The sequence below is a fragment of the Crassostrea angulata genome, chromosome 9, assembly GCF_025612915.1.
Source record: "Crassostrea angulata isolate pt1a10 chromosome 9, ASM2561291v2, whole genome shotgun sequence".
In the NCBI taxonomy this organism is placed as follows: Eukaryota; Metazoa; Mollusca; class Bivalvia; order Ostreida; family Ostreidae; genus Magallana; species Magallana angulata.
In genome coordinates, this window is record NC_069119.1 from 36198975 (window position 1) to 36218795 (window position 19821).

The 19821-nt window shown below is 33.9% G+C and overlaps 3 protein-coding genes across 6 annotated transcripts in view; 2 read left to right on the forward strand and 1 right to left on the reverse strand.

The window, feature by feature from the left end:
- The first annotated feature begins 395 nt into the window (after positions 1-395).
- LOC128164107 (tripartite motif-containing protein 2-like) lies at positions 396-4527 on the forward strand. Its single transcript, XM_052827854.1, has 2 exons — positions 396-616; positions 2631-4527. The coding sequence occupies exon 2, from the start codon at positions 2674-2676 to the stop codon at positions 4336-4338; it is 1665 nt and encodes a 554-aa protein (XP_052683814.1). The 5' UTR covers positions 396-616; positions 2631-2673; the 3' UTR covers positions 4339-4527.
- Positions 4528-9103: 4576 nt separating this feature from the next.
- LOC128164119 (nuclease EXOG, mitochondrial-like) lies at positions 9104-14179 on the forward strand. The gene is made up of 5 exons (XM_052827865.1): positions 9104-9278; positions 11675-11821; positions 12377-12516; positions 13030-13224; positions 13552-14179. The coding sequence occupies exons 1-5, from the start codon at positions 9146-9148 to the stop codon at positions 13816-13818; spliced, it is 882 nt and encodes a 293-aa protein (XP_052683825.1). The 5' UTR covers positions 9104-9145; the 3' UTR covers positions 13819-14179.
- A 426-nt stretch (positions 14180-14605) lies between these two features.
- The window catches only part of LOC128164098 (ankyrin and armadillo repeat-containing protein-like), a 31622-nt gene continuing 26406 nt past the window's right edge, over positions 14606-19821 (reverse strand). For 2 of the 4 annotated variants that reach the window (XM_052827829.1, XM_052827830.1), the window contains exons 20-23: positions 19336-19494; positions 18310-18734; positions 17914-17960; positions 14606-17448 (exon numbers count right to left, since the gene is read on the reverse strand). In XM_052827829.1, the coding sequence (XP_052683789.1) occupies positions 17162-17448; positions 17914-17960; positions 18310-18734; positions 19336-19494 (918 nt within the window). In that variant the 3' untranslated portion in view covers positions 14606-17161. The remainder of the gene's footprint in view (positions 17449-17913; positions 17961-18309; positions 18735-19335; positions 19495-19821) is intronic. The other 2 variants (XM_052827832.1, XM_052827831.1) reach the window with 2 other exon arrangements.

A 19821-nucleotide genomic window follows, 5' to 3' on the forward strand; every position in this document is an offset into this window, starting at 1 on the left:
TCAACTCTTTTATAAAATAACACAAGTTAATGTACCTGAATCATTTTAGAAATAGCGAATTTTGGGGGCCAAATTTGACTAATATCTTATATAGTTCTTTATCGTAGATTTTGATTTAATGTTGCAGATTTAACAAACTAGGCTGTATACATTCATGTAATCTCTGTAAGATATCATTCTGTAATTTGTTTATCATTGATCATGTTGATGAATATATTTTTATTTATCTAACATTACCTATATGTTTTTGATTTGTATTTTTTTTTGGGGGGGGGGGGGGGGTAAACATTAACTAGCACCGTCTTGAACGACAACTCTTGGTACTTTCAAGAACGACAACTCATTGTCAAAACGTAAACAAAGATGTCGTTCACACGTGGGTATTCCGTGGGGACAGCTACGACACTGTTTGCTATAGGAGTTTACCAGTACTCGCGAAAATGGGCCTTTATTGGGTTTCCATGAAAATCTAATATAAAAGAAGAGCAGAGGATCACCCTCCCGTGGATCCACCACTGAATAACGTACATAAATTTATCACGTGATGATAACGCTACACCAGGAAGTAAAAATATGTGGGACAACAAACGTCGTATCTAATAATTAAAATGCGAAGGTTTGTAGTATATTTTAATATATATTATCAATACTAGGTTGTACTATTGTACATTGTATTTGTAACTAGTGTCTATGTTTTACATGTAGTTGACGTTTTAGCGCCAAATGGATACCAAAAGAGTTTCAGATAATCTAGAGTTATCAAAGGTCAAAATTTAGATCGTATGTGGTTTACGACCCCTAAACGGTTAAGACGAGCTTGGGACAATCACAATGTTTACATGTAGTTTGCTTGGAATATGACAAATAATATTTGAATTTTCTGTTAAAAATCCACCGTAATTTTTTTAAACAATCCCCATAAATATGCACTTCCAGTATAGGAACCAACTATTGAAAGCATACATTTCATTAGATTGTCATGTTGTAAATTTTGAATTTACCGGGTGGCAGTAAATACAAAATTTACAACATGACAACGCAATGGAATGAATACAAAACAATACAATACATTATATATGACATGACAATTCTTTGCATTGGGACAATAACCAAAAATTGATTACATAACATCATAACTGTTTTGTGTCTCAACTTGGAACATAACATGTTGTATCAATTTATCAAATTGAATTATATAACTTAATATGTTTCATTTCTCACAAGAATGTCAGTATTATGCGACTTGCTACAAAGTACTTATCGAACACCTATTTTTAAAGAAAAGAACATATTTACAAACTATTACACTACAGTTGAGTTCTATAACTAAATTATATCCTTATCATAATAAACAATAAAGTTCCTCGATGAAGCGTTAAAGGTTTTCATACAGAGAACACAAAAATGATTTGCAATATTATTCTTAATAACTAAACAAAAATACATTTATCGTTTCTACAATATCAAGATCTTAAACTTTGCTCGCAATAGGATTAGTTATAGAACTTTCAGAGTAGCGCGAAATTCAATTATTGTTACATAACATTATACAATATTTCGCTTCATCAAAAATGTATTAAAACTATAAAAAATACTAATGCAAAAGTATGAAAAGAAAATATAGTAAATACTGAAACGTATAAAGGTTATCTTTGATAAATTTCCTTACTGTCATATAAATAATAAGAATAAACATGATTGTAAATTTCACAAATTCTAACCTAAAGTAACACATGGAACATTTAACCTAAATATACATTTTGATCAGAATATCAAATAATATAAACATATATAACATACCTGCAAATAACAAACAAAGTCGGAATAAGGCTTGTCGATACGTATATTTGTTGATCTCGCAATGGAATGAGCCAAAAGTTGGGCGCGAGTATACATATCGAATTCCGACTGACCAGCAGGTATCCAATCAAAACACACTATTTTAGCCATGTGATAAAAAAACATTAATTACAAAATTTGCCCGAAAGCGTTATTTAATTTTACGTAAGAAATCACACAAATAGGAAGACCGACTTGCCTAAGGCTAAACAGTTTAAAGTATTATCACCAATTTAGCTAATAAAATGGCTGTAATGGATTAAAAATTACTAGATCAAAAGACCATAAAATTGCCAAAATCAGTGTCAAACGTGTTTACAGAATCTTCCTTGATATTAAAATAACCTAGTGAAAATAAGCAAAATTAAGAATGAAGAATCAAAGAGAGAAACTTTAAAGTGTTTTGTTAAGTATTTCAATTTAAATAGTAAAGTTATACTTAAAAGTTTGAATTTACCGGGTGGCAGTAAATACAAAATTTACAACATGACAAGATTATTCCACTTAATGGATATATTTTCTAAAAGATCAATCATTTTTATATCTAGAAAACGTGTTTACCAAAGGTAAGTATTTACAATATTTTTGTATTACGGTATTTTCTTAGGGCCCGAAGGGTTGTTTTGTGTTTTTTGTTTTGTATTGATTTTTTCTCTTCAAAAATAGAATGTGTTAATAACCCATTTGTGGGGTTGATATATTTTAAATCTATTAAATCACAGTAATTCATATCAAAACTATTGAAATCATATTGTATCAGCTATTTAATTATATGTGCTTTTCTTCTTCAGAATTTTCCTTGAAACCTATTCACACTGATCAAGGTGGCTGACTATGGACCCAAGGACTTGGGCCCAGGATGTGTTACGGTGTCGTCTCTGTGAGACCCCGGGCCCACCTATGTACTGTGATATTTGTCACATACATCTGTGTAAAGCCTGTGTGGGGGAACATCTCTCTGAGGAGTCCAAAGAACACAAAGTGGTGACATTTGAAAAGCGAGGATCTACTACGAAATGTCCAAAACATTCCTCCAATATAAGTGTACTTTACTGTGAACAATGTGACATTCCTATTTGTTTGCAGTGTGCTTCTTCTACAGAACACAAAGGTCATGAATTTGTTGACGTAGTCAAAACACTTGAACTTCAAAAGAAAATCTTAGAGAAAGATTTACAAGAATTAGAGGAATCAATTTATCCTAAATATCAAGAAATTGCTGCTAACTTCCCAGTTCAGAAAGCTGGTCTGTCTAAAAATTCCAGAAAATTAATAACAGCTATTGATAAACATGGAGAAAACTTGCACAGAGAAATAGACGCCTATATCCAGAAACTAAAATCTGATCTTGGTGAAATGGACTCCAAACACCTGGCTGTCCTTAATAAACAAGAGAATGAAATCAAACGCATCATTTCTGAAATTACAAGGATTTTATCCCAACAGAAGAACATGCTAAACTCCAATGATGTCAGCCTTGTCTATGCGTACACATCCAGGAATGCTGAATTCAGAAGATTGCCTCCAAAACTCACAGTTACCTTACCAAGTTTTACCCCTCCGAAGATTAACAAAGAACATCTCTTTCAACAGTTTATTGGTTCTTTGTCAGTGTCATCTATTAAAACAGAAGAACATGGCTACACCATGGAATCTCCCGGTGCTGAGTTCTCTCCTCCGGACAGACCACTCATTGATGTACCACAAATAATCACAGAGATTAACACCGAGTATAGTTTATCTAACCAATTATGCAGTGTATCATGTCTGAATGATGAAAATATATGGACGCGTGGTGGTGACGAAATAATGAGACTCTACAACATCCGAGGGAAACTAGTGCAGTCAGTCAAAACCAAGTCAGGGAACTCTCCATGGGATATAGCAGTGACAAGGTGTGGGGAACTAGTTTATACTGATGACAAAGATGGTACTGTGAACATAGTGAAGAATACACAGATACGGACAGTGATCAGACTTCAGGGGTGGAGACCTCTCAATGTATGTAGTACCTCCTCTGGTGACCTCCTGGTTGTCATGAACAATGATGATGATAAACAAGCAAAAGTTGTGTGTTACTCTGGCTTCACAGAGAAACAAAGTATTCAATGCAATGACAAAGGACAATCTCTCTTTTCAACTAATAGTTATAAATACATTTGTGAGAACAGGAACCTAGATATCTGTGTGTCAGACCGTGGAGCCGGTGCAGTAGTGGTGGTCAATCAGGCCGGGAAACTCCGGTTTACCTACACTGGTGGTCCCTCTAAGACATCATTTAATCCACGCGGCATCTCAACAGACAGTCAGAGTCGGATTCTGATAGCAGAATGGGATAATGACTGTATCCATATCCTGGATCAGGACGGACAGTTCCTCCGCTACATTGACAACTGTAATTTACGCGGTCCTTGGGGTTTATGTGTGGACACCAGAGACAACCTCTTTGTGGCTGTCCGGGCTTTATGTAAAGTGACGAAAATCCAGTATTACATATAAACAAACACTAATAAACTGCAATTTTATACTACCGGTACATGTCTAAACAGTGACAGAGTGACTGTGATTTGTAAATGATCCATTTATTAATGTGTAGAAATCTATCGAATTTATAGGGATTATTTAACTAAATGTGAATAAACAAAAAGTTTAGAAAGCCAAGCGGCGTTTGAACTTTATTTCAGCGGGGGTTAGGGCCGACACCCCCTGATGTAGTAAAATTGACCGTGACTACATATATATTATTAAGGTGTTTCAAGTTATCTTCATCAAAAAAGTCAAAGCTTAAATCCATCTAACGTTTCCTGAAATAATGGAGCTGGTTGATTTGGTTGTACCTTTGGCAGATAGGTTCTTTAATACAGGAGAAAACACGTTTACAAGGTCAAAAAAAATAATATTTGTCGTCAGTATTTTTTAGGTATTTCTGTATTATACAATATTCTATACCAAGTAAGAGTCATAGAAAAATTTTACAGTTCCAGATTTGGGTAGAGATTTTTTTTACTGCATTCCAATTTGATACTAATCATATTTGTGCATGCGCGCCAGTTTCTTTGTTTTTGAACTCGATGGAATAGTTTACCGTAAGAAGTTGGTATACATCACTATCAATAAAAGAATAGGCCATCCAGCAGTAAGAATCTGATCCTGGTCGCTCAAAATCTGATCCTGGTCGCTCAGAAACTGGTCTTTGTCGCTCAGAGTCTGATCCTGGTCGCTCAGAATCTGGTCTTTGTTGCTCAGGGTCTGATCCTGGTCGCTCAGAATCTGGTCTTTGTTGCTCAGAGTCTGATCCTGGTCGCTCAGAATCTGGTCTTGGTCGCTCCCTGCCCGGTCCTTGTCACTCTGGAGAATCTTCTTCGCAATGAAAGAAGAGTATGATATGCATGGCATTGCATGTAATTAATTGTAGATTGTAATTTAATGTAGCAGAAAAAATTGTTTTAGTAAGATCCACAATAACAAAGAATATACATGTACATCCACATGTAATCTCTGTAAGATATCATTCTGTCATATTTTATCATTGATGAACGTATTTTTATTTATCTAAACATTTTGCTCATATATTATGTTAAATCATTAAGTTGTTAAGAAGCTCACGTATATCAGACAGTCAAAGGTGAAATTTTATACTGCTGGAACAAAGGAATGACGCCACAGCAGTGTTTTAAGGAGGACGGACCCAATTCATTTCTACAAAAATGATTTTCATGAAAATTCTATATGAGTTCGATCAAAATCAACCAAATATGATGTATAAAAATCGAATAAGATTTTTAAAAGGGACCATTTAAAATTATTTGTATTACTTAATTCTCCTTTTTTGTTACTGGCTCAAACTCTCTTAACTAATACATGTATGTAAATTTTTATTTGAATAGCTTGAGCAAATATTAAACTCACTACATAACTTTGACACCCACTATATAAAGTTCAGCATGTTTATAAATGAATGAGCTGCAATTTTCATTTTGAATTTTTTTTTCTACGAAAATGTTATTTTCTACAAAGATGACAAAAAAGCATGGTCTTTAAATTTCTGTTAGATATATTTTTGTGGGGAAAAGCCATTAAAAAGCCTTAATTGGAGCAAAATTGAATTATTGTAGTCCTGTACAATAATTGATTTGCTATATATTCCTTATAAGAGAAATCTTTCTTCCGACAAAAATTAATGATTTTTACAAACCTTATTTACCATAAAAGTTTAAGTTACACGCAGGCTTATAAGACTAGCAGGTTTATGCAGCAAAATAAAATTATAACTAGTAGACTAATTGTTCTCGAACAATTAGAGGTCTTTCCACATTATTGTTTTTTATGTTTGAAATAAGATTGCTTTTATAGAATAAAGTATTTTTTCTGTGTTACTTAAAAAAAAAGTGTCAAAGGATTAAGTTTGCAATTTTTTATTGCTTGACCTTGACCTTTGACCTTAATGTCATTTTGATCTGACAAGGTAGACGCTTCAATACCAAGTTGTCCGATGTATTTATAATTATTGACTCAAAAATTATTTGTGTTTTTATTAAATGTTAGAAACTTTCAGGGGCAATAACTGCTAAAAAGAGACCCTTTCGGTATGAATAAATTGAAGGAGTGTCTAAGTGTACTGAATAATTAGTAAACATTTCAAGTCTCTATCTCTAACGGTTAATGAGGAGTAGCGATAACAAGCATTTTGTACAATAGGGGCAATAACTCTATAATTGTTACATGGTAAGGGTCAATGGGTTATGTTTTGAAATGTCTTGAGATGTCCTACTACATCCATGAAAAAGTTTTTCTCTAGCACCCCAAACAAAAGAGATCTGAAAACGCATTAATTTAGAGATTTCCAAATGACCTTGACCTTTGACCTTTACGTCATTTTGTTCGGCCAAGGTAAGCGCTTCCATCACAAGTGGTCCGAAGTCTCTATGATAAGTAATAAAAAAGTTGGAAGTGATTTTATGGAAATGTAAATACTTTCAGGGGCAATAACTACTAGAAGGGGGCCTCAGATCCTTTCGGTATGAATAGGTTAAGAACCCTCTAAGTGTAATAAAGACATTGGTAAAAGTTTCAAGTCTCTATCTCTTACGGTTTTTGAGGAGTAGCGATAACAAGCATTTTGTACAATAGGGGCAATAACTCTATAGATTTTTTAAAGGAAGGAACCAAGGGGTTATATTTTGAAATGTCTTAAGATGTCCTACTACATCCATGAAACAGTTTTTCTCTACCACACTACACAAAAGAGATCTAAAAACTCATTAATTAACGGATTTCTAAATGACCTTGACCTTCGACCTATATGTCATTTTGTTCGGCCAAGGTAGACGCTTCCATCCCAAGTGGTCCGAAGTCTCTATGACAAATAATAAAAAAGTTGGAAATGATTTTATAGAAATGTAAATACTTTCAGGGGCAATAACTACTAGAAGGGGGCCTCAGATCCTTTCGGTATGAATAGGTTGAAGAACCCTCTAAGTGTAATGAAGACATTGGTAAAAGTTTCAAGTCTCTATCTCTTATGGTTTCAGAGGAGTAGCGATAACAATCACTTCGTACACAAAGGGCAATAACTTTGTAAGTTCTAGGAGTTATCACGAAAAGGGTCATTTGGTACCATAACTTTTAATGGTTAATAGCATAAAGAAAAAATTGTTTCAATACATCTAGAAACAAAAAAGCTGTCCCTAGAAAAAAAGAGAAGAAAAAAAATAAACTAGTAGACTAATTGTTCTCGAACAATTAGAGGTCTTTCCACCTCATTGTTTTTTATGTTTGAAATAAAATTGCTTCAATAGAATAAAGAAATTTTTCTGCGTTACTTCATTAAAAAAAGTGTCAAACGATTAAGTTTGCAATTTTTTATTGCTTGACCTTGACCTTTGACCTTTATGTCATTTTCATCTGACAAGGTTGACGCTTCAATACCAAGTGGTCCGACGTATCTATGATTATTGATTCAAAAGTAAATATTTGTGTTTTTTATTGAATGTTCCAAACTTTCAGGGGCAATAACTGCTAGAAAGGGACTTTGGACCCTGTCGGTATGAATAGATTGAAGAAGCGTCTAAGTATACTGAATACATTAGTAAAAGTTTCAAGTCTCTATCTCTAACGGTTAATGAGGAGTAGCGATAACAAGCAATTTGTACAATACGGGCAATAACTCTATAATTGTTACATGGTAAGGGTCAAAGGGTTATGTTTTAAAATGTCTTAAGATGTCCTACTACATCCATGAAAAAAAATTTTCTCTACCATCCTCAACAAAAGAGATACAAAAATTCATTAATTAAGAGATTTCCAAATGACCTTGACCTTTGACCTTTATATCATTTTGTTCGGCCAAGGTAGACGCTTCCATCCCAAGTGGTCCGAAGTCTCTATGAAAAGTCATACAAAAGTTGAAAGTGATTTTATAGAAATGTAAATACTTTCAGGGGCAATAAATACTAGAATGGGGCCTCAGATCCTTTCGAAATGAATAGACTGAAGAACCCTCTAAGTGTACTGAAGACATTGGTAAAAGTTCCAAGTCTCTATCTCTTATGGTTTCAGAGGAGTAGCGATAACACGCATTTCGTACACAAGGGCAATAACTTTGTAAGTTTTGGGAGTTTTCAAGTAAAGGGTCATTTGGTACCATAACTTTTCATGACCAATAACATTAAGAATAAATTGTTTCAATATCTCTTGAAATAAAAAAGTTGTCCCAAGGAAAATAGAAAAGAAAAATTATAAGAATAATAAAAAACATAAAGAAAACAAAAGGTCTTTCACCTGAAAGGTGGAAAGACCTAAAAACATAAGAAATACAAAAGGTCTTTCACCTGAAAGGTGGAAAGACCTAAAAAATACAGCTCATATTGCTTTAATTATACATGTAGCTAGAGATCGACTAAGCACAGTAAAAATTCAAGTAATTTAAAAGTGGAATTTTTGGGGTAATTATCCTTATCTATTTTTGTTAAAACGATGAATTTGAAATGTATGGTACATGTACATAATTATATATCCTCACATATATGTTTTAAGGTGTTAATATAGAAAAATCATTAACTTTTAAATCTTGTAAGCCATAGTACTAAGCAGTCGAATTCTTGATTTATGCAGAGACATAAATAACATGTAATAATAAATGTTATTTATGTCTCTGATTTATGTAAGTAAGAAGTTCATATTTCATTATCATGATTATGCTTTTTTTTTTTGGGGGGGGGGGGGATCCAAATTAACTAACACTGCCATGAACGACAACTCTTTGTATTTTCAAGAACGACAACTCATTGTCAAAACGTAAACAAAGATGTCGTTCACACGTGGGTATTTCGCGGGGACTGTTACGACACTGTTTGCTATTGGAGTTTACCAGTACTCGCGAGAATCGTCCCCACAGAGTTCCCAACGAGATAGACCCCAGCTTACAGACGATGTTAAAGGTACGAGTTTTAGTTGAACGGAAGTGTGTCTGCGTATTCCTGTACGTATGAAAATTGTCGTGGATGTCCCTACAAACTGTTGACAAGTATTTTGATAAACACCACGTTGATACACATCATGTCACATGCATAGCGCTAGAGTGATTTAAGATAAAAGTATTAAATCAAACGGAACAACACCTTTCTCTTTAGCAACATATACACTGTCAGGGGCGGATACAGGATTTGTAGTTAGGGGGCGCGGGTAGGTTAAGGCAACTCTGAGTTTAATGACCGTCAAAATTATGATCAATTTAAAAAATATTTCTTTTTATGAAAACAGCGCGGGATATTAATACCAAGTGAAAGAGTTCACCAAGATATTATTTTTCTACTTCGGAATCGACTCAATCTTTGAAGATGCCGTGCCATGGTATCACGTGACAGTTAAAAATAGATCACTTTTTTACCTTAACAAAAAATCAAAAAGTGTAACACTACCCCGAAGTTCATTTGTATGTTTGCTACAATAATTCGATTGGCAATTAGTTCATGTTTATTAGTATTACTGCTAGAATCCTATTGTACATCGCATAAAATAAATATTGTAAATATTTATCGGAAACCCTCTCAACTTCTAAAATTTCATTGAAAATACTACGTATTTTTCGTTTAAAACAACAAAGCACACGATTCTAGCAGCACTTTTCAGGTAGTTTAGGTCATATACCGTTGATATTTACAAAAATCATCTTTCCAGATATCCGGGGTAGTGTTACACTTTTGCCATTTTATGTACACACTGACAGAGGAAAGGCTGGTCAAGCCATATAAATGTCGATCCGCTTACCTTATAACACTCGCTGATTAAACAAAATATCCATGCCTGTATTATCCTGATTATATTTTAACTGACACTCATCTTAATCTTAGGTATCTGTATTGAATAAGTCTTATTTCGGCATTGTTTACACCGCATTTCGATGATTTGTCTCCCGACATGATCTTCTCTATTAAACATGCTTGTGACGTCATCAATGATAATTATACGTAATAGAGAGAAATCAAAGATATATTCAGTTAGAAGAGTTTCTAGTGATATTTTATGTCTGTAGTTTTTATAATTTAAACCAGAGATAAAGTTAAAATAGACATGTTTCTGAGTAAAATATGACATCATGCTGCTTATTGTGACGTCATATCGATCAGAGGAATTTGATCGCTGTGGGTTGCCTTATCATACCCGCGGGGGGGGGGGCGTGGATAAAATTATTGATGCCGGGGGTCTGGGGGCCGCCTTGAGGCCCCCTTTGGGTCCAGAGCAAAGCCCTGGTGGGGGCCCAGGGGGCGAAGCCCCCGGAAGCTCCTGGGTTTTCATGTATTTTGAAGGTAAAACCAGGCTCAAAATAGTGTTATTTTTTTAGTTATGTACACTTTTAAAACATGAAATAAGCAATGAAAATAAACAAACATAGATAAAGTTTTCATTTCTTTTAATCACCAGACTTCTGCCATCTACTATTTCCCCTTGGTGATTACTTCCTTTACACAAAAGCCTTTAACATATATATAACAATTTGACACATATTTTTACTTATACCTAATGCATGTATTGGATTAAAAACAAAATATTTATGGCATTTATGAACTCCCAAAATTAACCAGGTTATCAAAGTTACAACATTCTAATGACGTTACGGTATCCGACCCCCTATTAGCTGTTAGAAATATCTGATGCATCAAATCTTCAGTATTCTTATATAAAAATAGTCTATTTACCTAGAAAAAATTTCAAAAAATATACAGTAATTAATTAATGATTGCACATTTACCCTCTGGTTTTAAATGCAATTATTTATTTACCTTCGACCAGCTTTTAAATATTCAGAAATTTTTGCTTGTACTAGAATCACAATAGGGAAATGATATTCTCTTTTGAGAAGTGGACAGGCATAGCCTACGTAGGCTATGCCTGTCCACTTCTCAAAAGAGAATAGGGAAATGACAGCGCAGTCTACACTTGAAACAAAACTGCTGGGATTTCGAGTCGCTTCTTGGTCGAAGCCCCAAGTTCAGGGTCCTTGGGAAGTTGATGCAGCCACCATAATGAAATGACCAACACTGCTTGTTTTAAACACAGCTTAATTGGTTTGTTATCAAAACCTGTCAACATGCATTAGGATCAGATGTTTATAGATGTTTATAGAGCAGCAGAATTACATTCAGCATAGCACAGCTAATAAAGTGAAACACAAAATGCTAACTTTTCTATGTAAAATTTATCAAATCATCTACAGTCATGCATACTTTGAAAATTTTAGGGGGGGCGTGCGCCCTCCACGCCCCCCCTTAAATCCGCCAGTGACTGTAGTATACACCCATTTATAAATATAAATGCTTGTATTTTGTACTTGTAGAGGAGATCAAACGGCGGATCTTAAGATACGGTGTCCCCCAGAGAGGGTGCGAGCCACGGGTCTACACTAACCACGTGATCTCGTATGACCAGAGCAAGAAGACTCCAGTATGGGTTGCGGAACTTATCACACAGGATACGATTCAGGGTAACTCTCTCTCTCTCTCTCTCTCTCTCTCTCTCTCTCTCTCTCTCTCTGCATGTTTAATATCATAAAGACATGTGGCAACTTATTTTATTGACAAACTATGTTTGAACAGTTCTGGGGTACACCTACATATACATGTTGGGTATCTGTTCTACCACCCCATCTCTCTCTCTCTCTCTCTCTCCATTTTACTGTTGCAGGAGAGAGGGCTTAAACATGTTGAATCTCTCTCTTGCTATATCTGCCTCTCTCTGAAATTCCCTCTCTTCATTTCTTTAATGCAATCTAAATGTTAGAAGACAGCTTATGTTGAATCAGTCTCTCTCTCTCTCTTTCCCTCTCGCTCTCTCATGAGAGTCAATGAAATTTAATTGACTGTTTCTGAAAGAAATACTTCAAGAAATAACTACTATACCATGATAAGTAACTGCTTTTAAAATTGCAATGGTAATACAGCATATGTGCCATACATGTATGTGCATATTAAATACATGGAGCAAAAAATGATTCTTAGCTTTTTTAATTGATGCAAAGATAAATCCTTTTTAATTCCAGGAACTGCCAGTCGCAAGCATTCCAATTTCATGCCAGACCCAAGCATTCCGCCGCTGTTCAGTGCAGACAACTCGGATTATCGTGGCAGTGGCTGGTCTCGAGGACACATGGCTCCTGCAGGAGACAATAAATTTGACCAGGTACATGTATTGTGATATCATTTACATTTGTTGTGTTCAGTTTTCTTTGATTGTCAGTATACAATTAAAGTAAACCAATTAGGGAGTCAGCAAGAATTAGATTCCAGTTCCCCAAGAGCAGATCTACATCCCGAGGGGAAACACACTGCATGAGCATTCAATGTTAGTTGTCGGATTTGGAAATCAATTTGACTCTAAAAGACTTGTATTTTTCAAAACCCTATATTAAGTCTGCTTCTACCAATGCAAATGTTTACAATGATAAGAGACAATGTGCTGGAAACTGGGAAAGGGACCTCTGCCCCATCAGACTATTCAGTAGCTCCAAAATATCACAAATTGTGGATTTAAAAATCCAACTCTGAACGAAGTTTATAATTTAAGATGTACAGTTGTTGGAAAATTTAGACTTGGATCTTAAAATGAGATCTGTTTAATTGCACTGGGAACAGGCTATAAAATATAAAAATTATAAGATCTTGGAATAATTCTGTGATTATTTTTTTTTGGCAGAAAGCAATGGATGACACATTTTACCTTTCCAATATAGTTCCGCAAGACATTGACAATAACGCCGGTTTCTGGAACCGCTTTGAGATGTACTGTCGTGACCTGGCCAAGCGGTTCGACAGTGTCCAAGTGGTCAGTGGACCAATGGTTCTCCCGTCTACATTGAATGACAGGGGTCAGAGGGTCGTCACTAACCCGGTAACTAAAGTTTATTATTGTCTATAAAATGTAATTTATCTGGAAAATGTTGCCATCAAGCATGATCATTCATCACTGTCCTTAAAATGGAACTGAATATATATTTAAATATCATGGTGTATGAAATATTTAAAAAATAAGATGACAAATAAATGCTAAAAAAACAGTTCACTGGGACATGCATTTGTTATCACATATGGTCTTCATGATTAACTCCTGTGAAGTGCTTTTCAGAAGATGAGATTATGTTATCAAGTTTAAAACTAGAATTAAGTTACTTTATCAATTTCTTTTTCATCTGATTATGTTAATTACATGTACTTTTAGGTGATTGGACAAAATGAGGTAGCAGTCCCAACCCACCTCTACAAAGTCATCCTTGTGGAGGCAGATAAAAGACCAATTGCCATTGGCTGTTTTATTGTTCCCAATGAACCGATAGAAAACAAGAATTCTTTGAAAGAATTTCAAGTGACTCTTGAAGAAGTTCAGAAAAGGACTGGTGTTATTTTTTTCCCTGAACTAAAAAACAACAATAATCTACAAGGTCTGTGTACTGTAGACTCTTGTGTGTTAGGAAAGAGGCATCGGTAATTCATATTTCATTATAGAAAATTCTTCAACCATGATACAGTGTACCAGGTAAAAACTTGAAGATAATTTTTAAAATTACATTGAATACATGTGAACAGAGAGTATGTTTGTCAAATGTTTTTAGTTCATCAACATTTTATGCACATGCATGTAGAGGCAAAGAATATTTCTATAAACTTGATATATTAATTTTTTTATTAAATTTGCTTTGCACATTTGGTATTATACACATTGTTACAGTATTTTACAATACGGTATATACAGTCACAAGTATAGACTACAGTGTGCTTTTCTCTTTACTCTGTGTTGACCTCATATTGAAAAAGTGCAATAAATAGACTATTAATTGGTCATGATTTAAGTTGCTGTTGAATTTCATTAATAATTATTTCCTCCAGAAGCTCCAGTATTGTATAAATTTTAAATGACTTTAGTGCGCATAGAGCAATAGTTATTTGAATCAGATTCCCTGTGTGGTTTTTCTGCTGGAGACTAACAGAACTCGAATTCCCTCATTAATCTACCTTTTAAATAATGTTATAGATTTCTGAAACAAGCAAAAACTAGCATATTCTTCAGAAATACAATGTATAATATTCTAGCAAATATACTACTTCAATATGAGAAAAAAAAAACCCATTTTAGCCAATGGGTATGTCACCGGGTTCACAGATGTGTGTGACTGTCAGTCAATATATCATCTGCTACTCTACAACATTCTCTGCAGAGGAGTGAAGTTGATCATAAACACTTGGCAACCAAATATTAATCTATGATTAAGTTACAAGAAAAAGGAAGAGTTGTCTTTCTTTTTTAAATCTTTTATTACAGTACATATGAAATGGTTCATAACAAAGCATTAAGCGAAGGCATCAAAATATGTCTGACATAAAAGAATAAATAAAAATCACAAAAAAATCTGTGCAATAATAAAAACAATGCATATAAATTAAGTGTATCTTAAAAGAATAGCACTTTATCACAGTAGAAAAAACTAGACTTATTAATGAAATAACATACAGTACTTGAAACAATTACATGTAATGCATTCAATATAATCACAAATAATATATACATTACATACAGACTAGTTTAAAATCTTATATACATGTATCTACATGGCATTGTATATGTAAATGGGTTACTATACAGTAAAGCTTTCAAAAAGAATGCAAACATTGATATTCATTACTCTTGAAACCTATGCAGAAAGTATTTTGACCCTGCAAAATATAATTTTCTTTAAAAAATAAATCATTTAACAATTATGTATGCTAATTATGAAAAAATGTGCACATATAATTATGTTTAAAGTCTGATCGTCAATTAATGATCATCATATAATATCATGTTTCATGATATTTTGTTGGCCTTTAAATTAAACATTGTTTTAGAAATAGTTGAGGCAAATAAGATAAAATTCTGTGTTTCCAATTATTCCATGGCTGATATTATATCAAAATGGGCTCGCTGTGCATTATTATACACGTTGGACGATATATGATGAATACACACAGAGATCAAAATAATACAAATACATTGGTCTGTATGAAATCTATTTCATTCTTTGTATATTAAACATGATGTACTTTGAACATTAAAAAAAAAAAAACTTGATAGTGGATTGTTAGATGAAATTATATTATTAACGCTTTGATCATTGGCCCAAATGCATAATTATTTCTTTCGATATCAAGACTAGTATGAATCCAATTAAGAAATCGAAGTATAAATATGAAAAACGTGAAATTTTTTAAATTTGTGGGAGCTAATTTCCATGGAATGTGGGCCCGGTACTTCAATATTCTGTGGTGATGTAATTTTGTGGATGCGTCGGTTGCCAGTTTCAGTAAGAAAACTGTGATCTTTCAGACATGTGGGGGTGGGTGGGGTTTACCCTCGATTACCACTAAAATTGAGCCACCACAAATTCTAATGATTCCAAAGTACACTGATATGAAGATGTATCTCTGCAACATTTAACACTCACTCACTCATAGCCCACGGCACAACATGTAGAAATACATGAGGTTCAATACATAATAACAATTTTAACAAACAGTGTTTAATATCATATTACTTTGGTCTAATTTCTTCAATTTATTGAATCACTGAAATTACATACAGGCATGCTTTGTATTACATTTTTGCGGGAAATACAGTACGTTTAGCAACAAATGCAGTGTTAAGCTGAAGAAAGCTGCTAGCGAGGGTCAATTGTAGCAACAGGTTTACAATATGTGTTGTAACTTGGATGTCCTTTTTAAATATAAGTAAATTAAACTTTGCATTAACTTTCAAGGTGACTGTGTTTGTGATAGTTTAATTACAAAAATTGAATATCAAATTGATTGAGAACAAAAAATTTAAATCTATTTTTGTGAACAAAAGTGTCAAAAAAAAAAATCAAAATTGTGCATGCATTAAAAAATTGACTTAAGTAAAAGGTGTCTGGCTTAAACATGATGCGTACAAAAGATACAAGATGTGGCATAAAATTCCCAAGGAAACATAAAATGGATTTTCTTACATAACTATATACACACTGAATCTGTAGCTTGGTTTGTTTTTATGTTCCCCCATTGTTTTTCCTTTTTACCATAGAATCAGGACTTGCTTTAAGTTGCGCATGTATTTAATAATCATCTGGTTTTCTTATTGTGAAATTTAGCACATTTAGTCCTGAATGAATTCTTCTAAGATTCTTAAATGCAATACAGCATTCATTTAAAATCATTCTCTAAATCAGTGTTTTAACTGACTGAAATTATGAGACATTATATTTCATTGTTTCTTGGAAACCTTATGCCATTGTAGATTGCTTACTCAATTTCTTTTCTACATTAAAACTCTGAAAATACAGAAAAAACAGGAATCTGTAAAGAATTAACAACAGACATCATCTAAATAACTTTAAAGTTATGCAATCAAAATTTTGTATGAAGTATGAAATGCATGTGTCAGGGGTCATAATGATTGAAGGGAGCAAAATAATGAATTGCATGACTGATTGCACTACTAGTATATATTACATCATACATCTACAATATTTTAAACATATACAATAATTTTCATAAGTAATTGTTCTTGAATTCAAAATGAAAATTGAATTCTTCATTTAAGACTGCAAACAAATTTCTAGACATCTCTAGATAAATTAAGCGTTAAAGTATAGTAATAATAGGAAACAGTGTCCTATTAAAAGTCAATTAACTTTAATTCCTGAGACAGTGTTTTTATTTTAAAAAAATAATAATTTTATAGACTTATTCAATTTAGGGGTATTTAACACACAGAAATGAATTACATTTCATTTAATACAAAAAACTCTGAAACATTTTCATCAGATTTCTTCCTTCCACGAAGATAATCGCGTTTTGAAGGTTGCATCTGGGGGTGACTGCGCCCCTTTTCTGGTGTGGGGGGAGGAGGCAGGTCGGAACAGAGAGCTGGGGTGGATCCTGAGGGGTGAGGCCGTTGAGGGGCGACTGTTGTCAGGGGTACTTACAACAACCACGCTGGGGTTAGGGGATGATCTCGGCGGCGATCTCTTCCCCGGAGCTGATTTCGCTCGGCTTGTAGCTTGGGCGGTGGTAGCTCGACTTGTCGTACCAGTCATCGGTCTCATACCTAACAAAAAATTGATTAAGCAATTAGGTCAAGATTGATAAATTAGACCAAGAAAATTTATTAGGTCAAAAAAAATAATAAATTAGGGTAAATAAAAGACTTGGACCAAGAATTATAAATAACCCCCTCCAAATATATATATATATATATATATATATATATATATATATATATATATATATATATATATATATATATATATATATAGCCATGAAGAAAATTTTTTTAGTTTCCAATATGGCAAAAATATAAAAATATTTAACATTTAACTTCGGTAAATGTGTAAGCGTATTAGACATGATGCAAAGGAGACTGAACAACTTTTAATAATCTTTTTGTTGTCCTTATTTTTCTGCCAGATTTCTTCTGTGCTTTAAACTTGGTAAATAATGTCTTTCTATGCAAAAAACCATGTAACAGATTCAAATACAAGTGTAAACATTAAGGGAGGTAACTGTTACTTACTGTTTCTGCTGGGAGGAATTACTGGAGGTCCACCATTAATCTCAAGGCTAAAACAAAGGTCAAAGGTTACACAACAGACAAAAACAGACGAAAACAAAGGTTTTGATAACATATAGTGGGACACGTAGTCATACACACTGTTAAATGGAAAATGACTTTTTGACAAACATAAATTGTGTATAAACTCGAATAAACATGTAATGTGTTAGAGGTAGAGTAGCTTAATTGATTAGGAGAATGATTAAGATTTAGATTTTAAACACAGACTAAAATACACTGGTGCATGTTTGTGATCATGGCAACAATAAATCTAAATCAGGAATTTTCGTAGAGCTATACATGTAGTTACCGATCCAAATAGAGGAGTGCAAGCATAGACAGGAATACATTACAAACCATTGAGACGGCAATCCAACAATCTTTGCTCGTTTGAAATCCTGCACAAACTCCTGACTAATTTTGGCATTTTTCCCAATGTTTTCGTCGAGCTTTTTGTACAATCCAGGAGTGTTTCGACAAGCACTGAACAAAATCCTCGCAGCAGTCCTGTTGAAAGTCAAGTAACCAAGGGCAACCGCACATGCACTCCGAACTTGGTCATTCCGTGAGGAGAGTTTTTCCACTAACACATCGATGGCGCCTGTGGTTACCATGGCATCAGGGATTCCTGCCCGCGTGTGAGCGAGACTCGATAGGAGACTCGCGGCGAGTACGATCACATTGTCCTCGGTGGAGTGGAGCTTCTCTACGAGCAGCGTGACACCGCGAGCCGTCAACATCACTTGGTCCTGATCGACTATCACCCGCGCAAGCACCACAATCTGAAATCAAGTAACAACCAAGATGTAAATTTCAAGTACCTGAATCTGTGTTATGGTATTAAATAACCCCTCTTTTATAGACATCTCAATCTAAAATCAAGTTCAAGCCTAGGCATTAGTTAGGTAAGAGCTAAAGGTATAACCTGAAATCAACCTACCGGGTATTAATATATAGCTACTTTTTAAAGTTTCTAATTATTTATATTAATTATAAGAAAATTATTAGTAATATTAAAGCAATATGAGCTGTATTTTTCAGAATTTTATTTTGCTGCAAAAAACCTGCTAGTGTGATAAGTCTGCCTGTAACTTAAACTTTCATGATAAATAAGATTTTTTTGTTAGGAGAAAGATTTCACTTATAAGGGATATATAGCAGATCAATTTTTGTACAGGATGACATGAATTCAATTTTGCTCCAATTATGACTTCTTAATGGCTTTTCCCACAAAAACAGAGCTCACAGAAATTTAAAAACTATGATACTTATTGTCATTTTAGTAGAAAATAACATTTTCTTAAAAAAAAAATTCAACATGAAAATTGCAGCTCATATTGCTTTAAATATGTACAACAAATAAGATGTAGTTGGAAAAGTAACCTGAAACGCAGCGTAACAGACATCATATTCTATGCTGGAGTTGAGGAAAGGTTCGAAGACAGAGTATTTTATGCCGCCTGCCTCTCTGATGGCGTACTGTTGCGGAGTATTGTTAAACGCGAAGATGGTCAGGGCCATGCCTGCTCGGAGTCGGATAGCCTGTCAAAGAATAGGAATATCATAGAGGCTACATCATCTGCAAATTCTTTTAAAAAACATTTGGTAAAAAGGTTTTTTTAGAATCATGACCCAATAAATGAATGCCAAGACCATATTTATGTTTTAGTTCATATATATATTTTTTTTAAATCATATATATGATAAAGCCAGGTTTTCTGGAATGATGATGATCATTTGACAAGTGAGTAGGATTAAATTTTCTAAAAGACATAGCTGAAGTGGATTTTGTCTGCTTCTTAATCATTCAAATTTTCAAGAGTAATTGACGGTCATGAAACTTGCATGGTGACATTAACGCTAACAGTC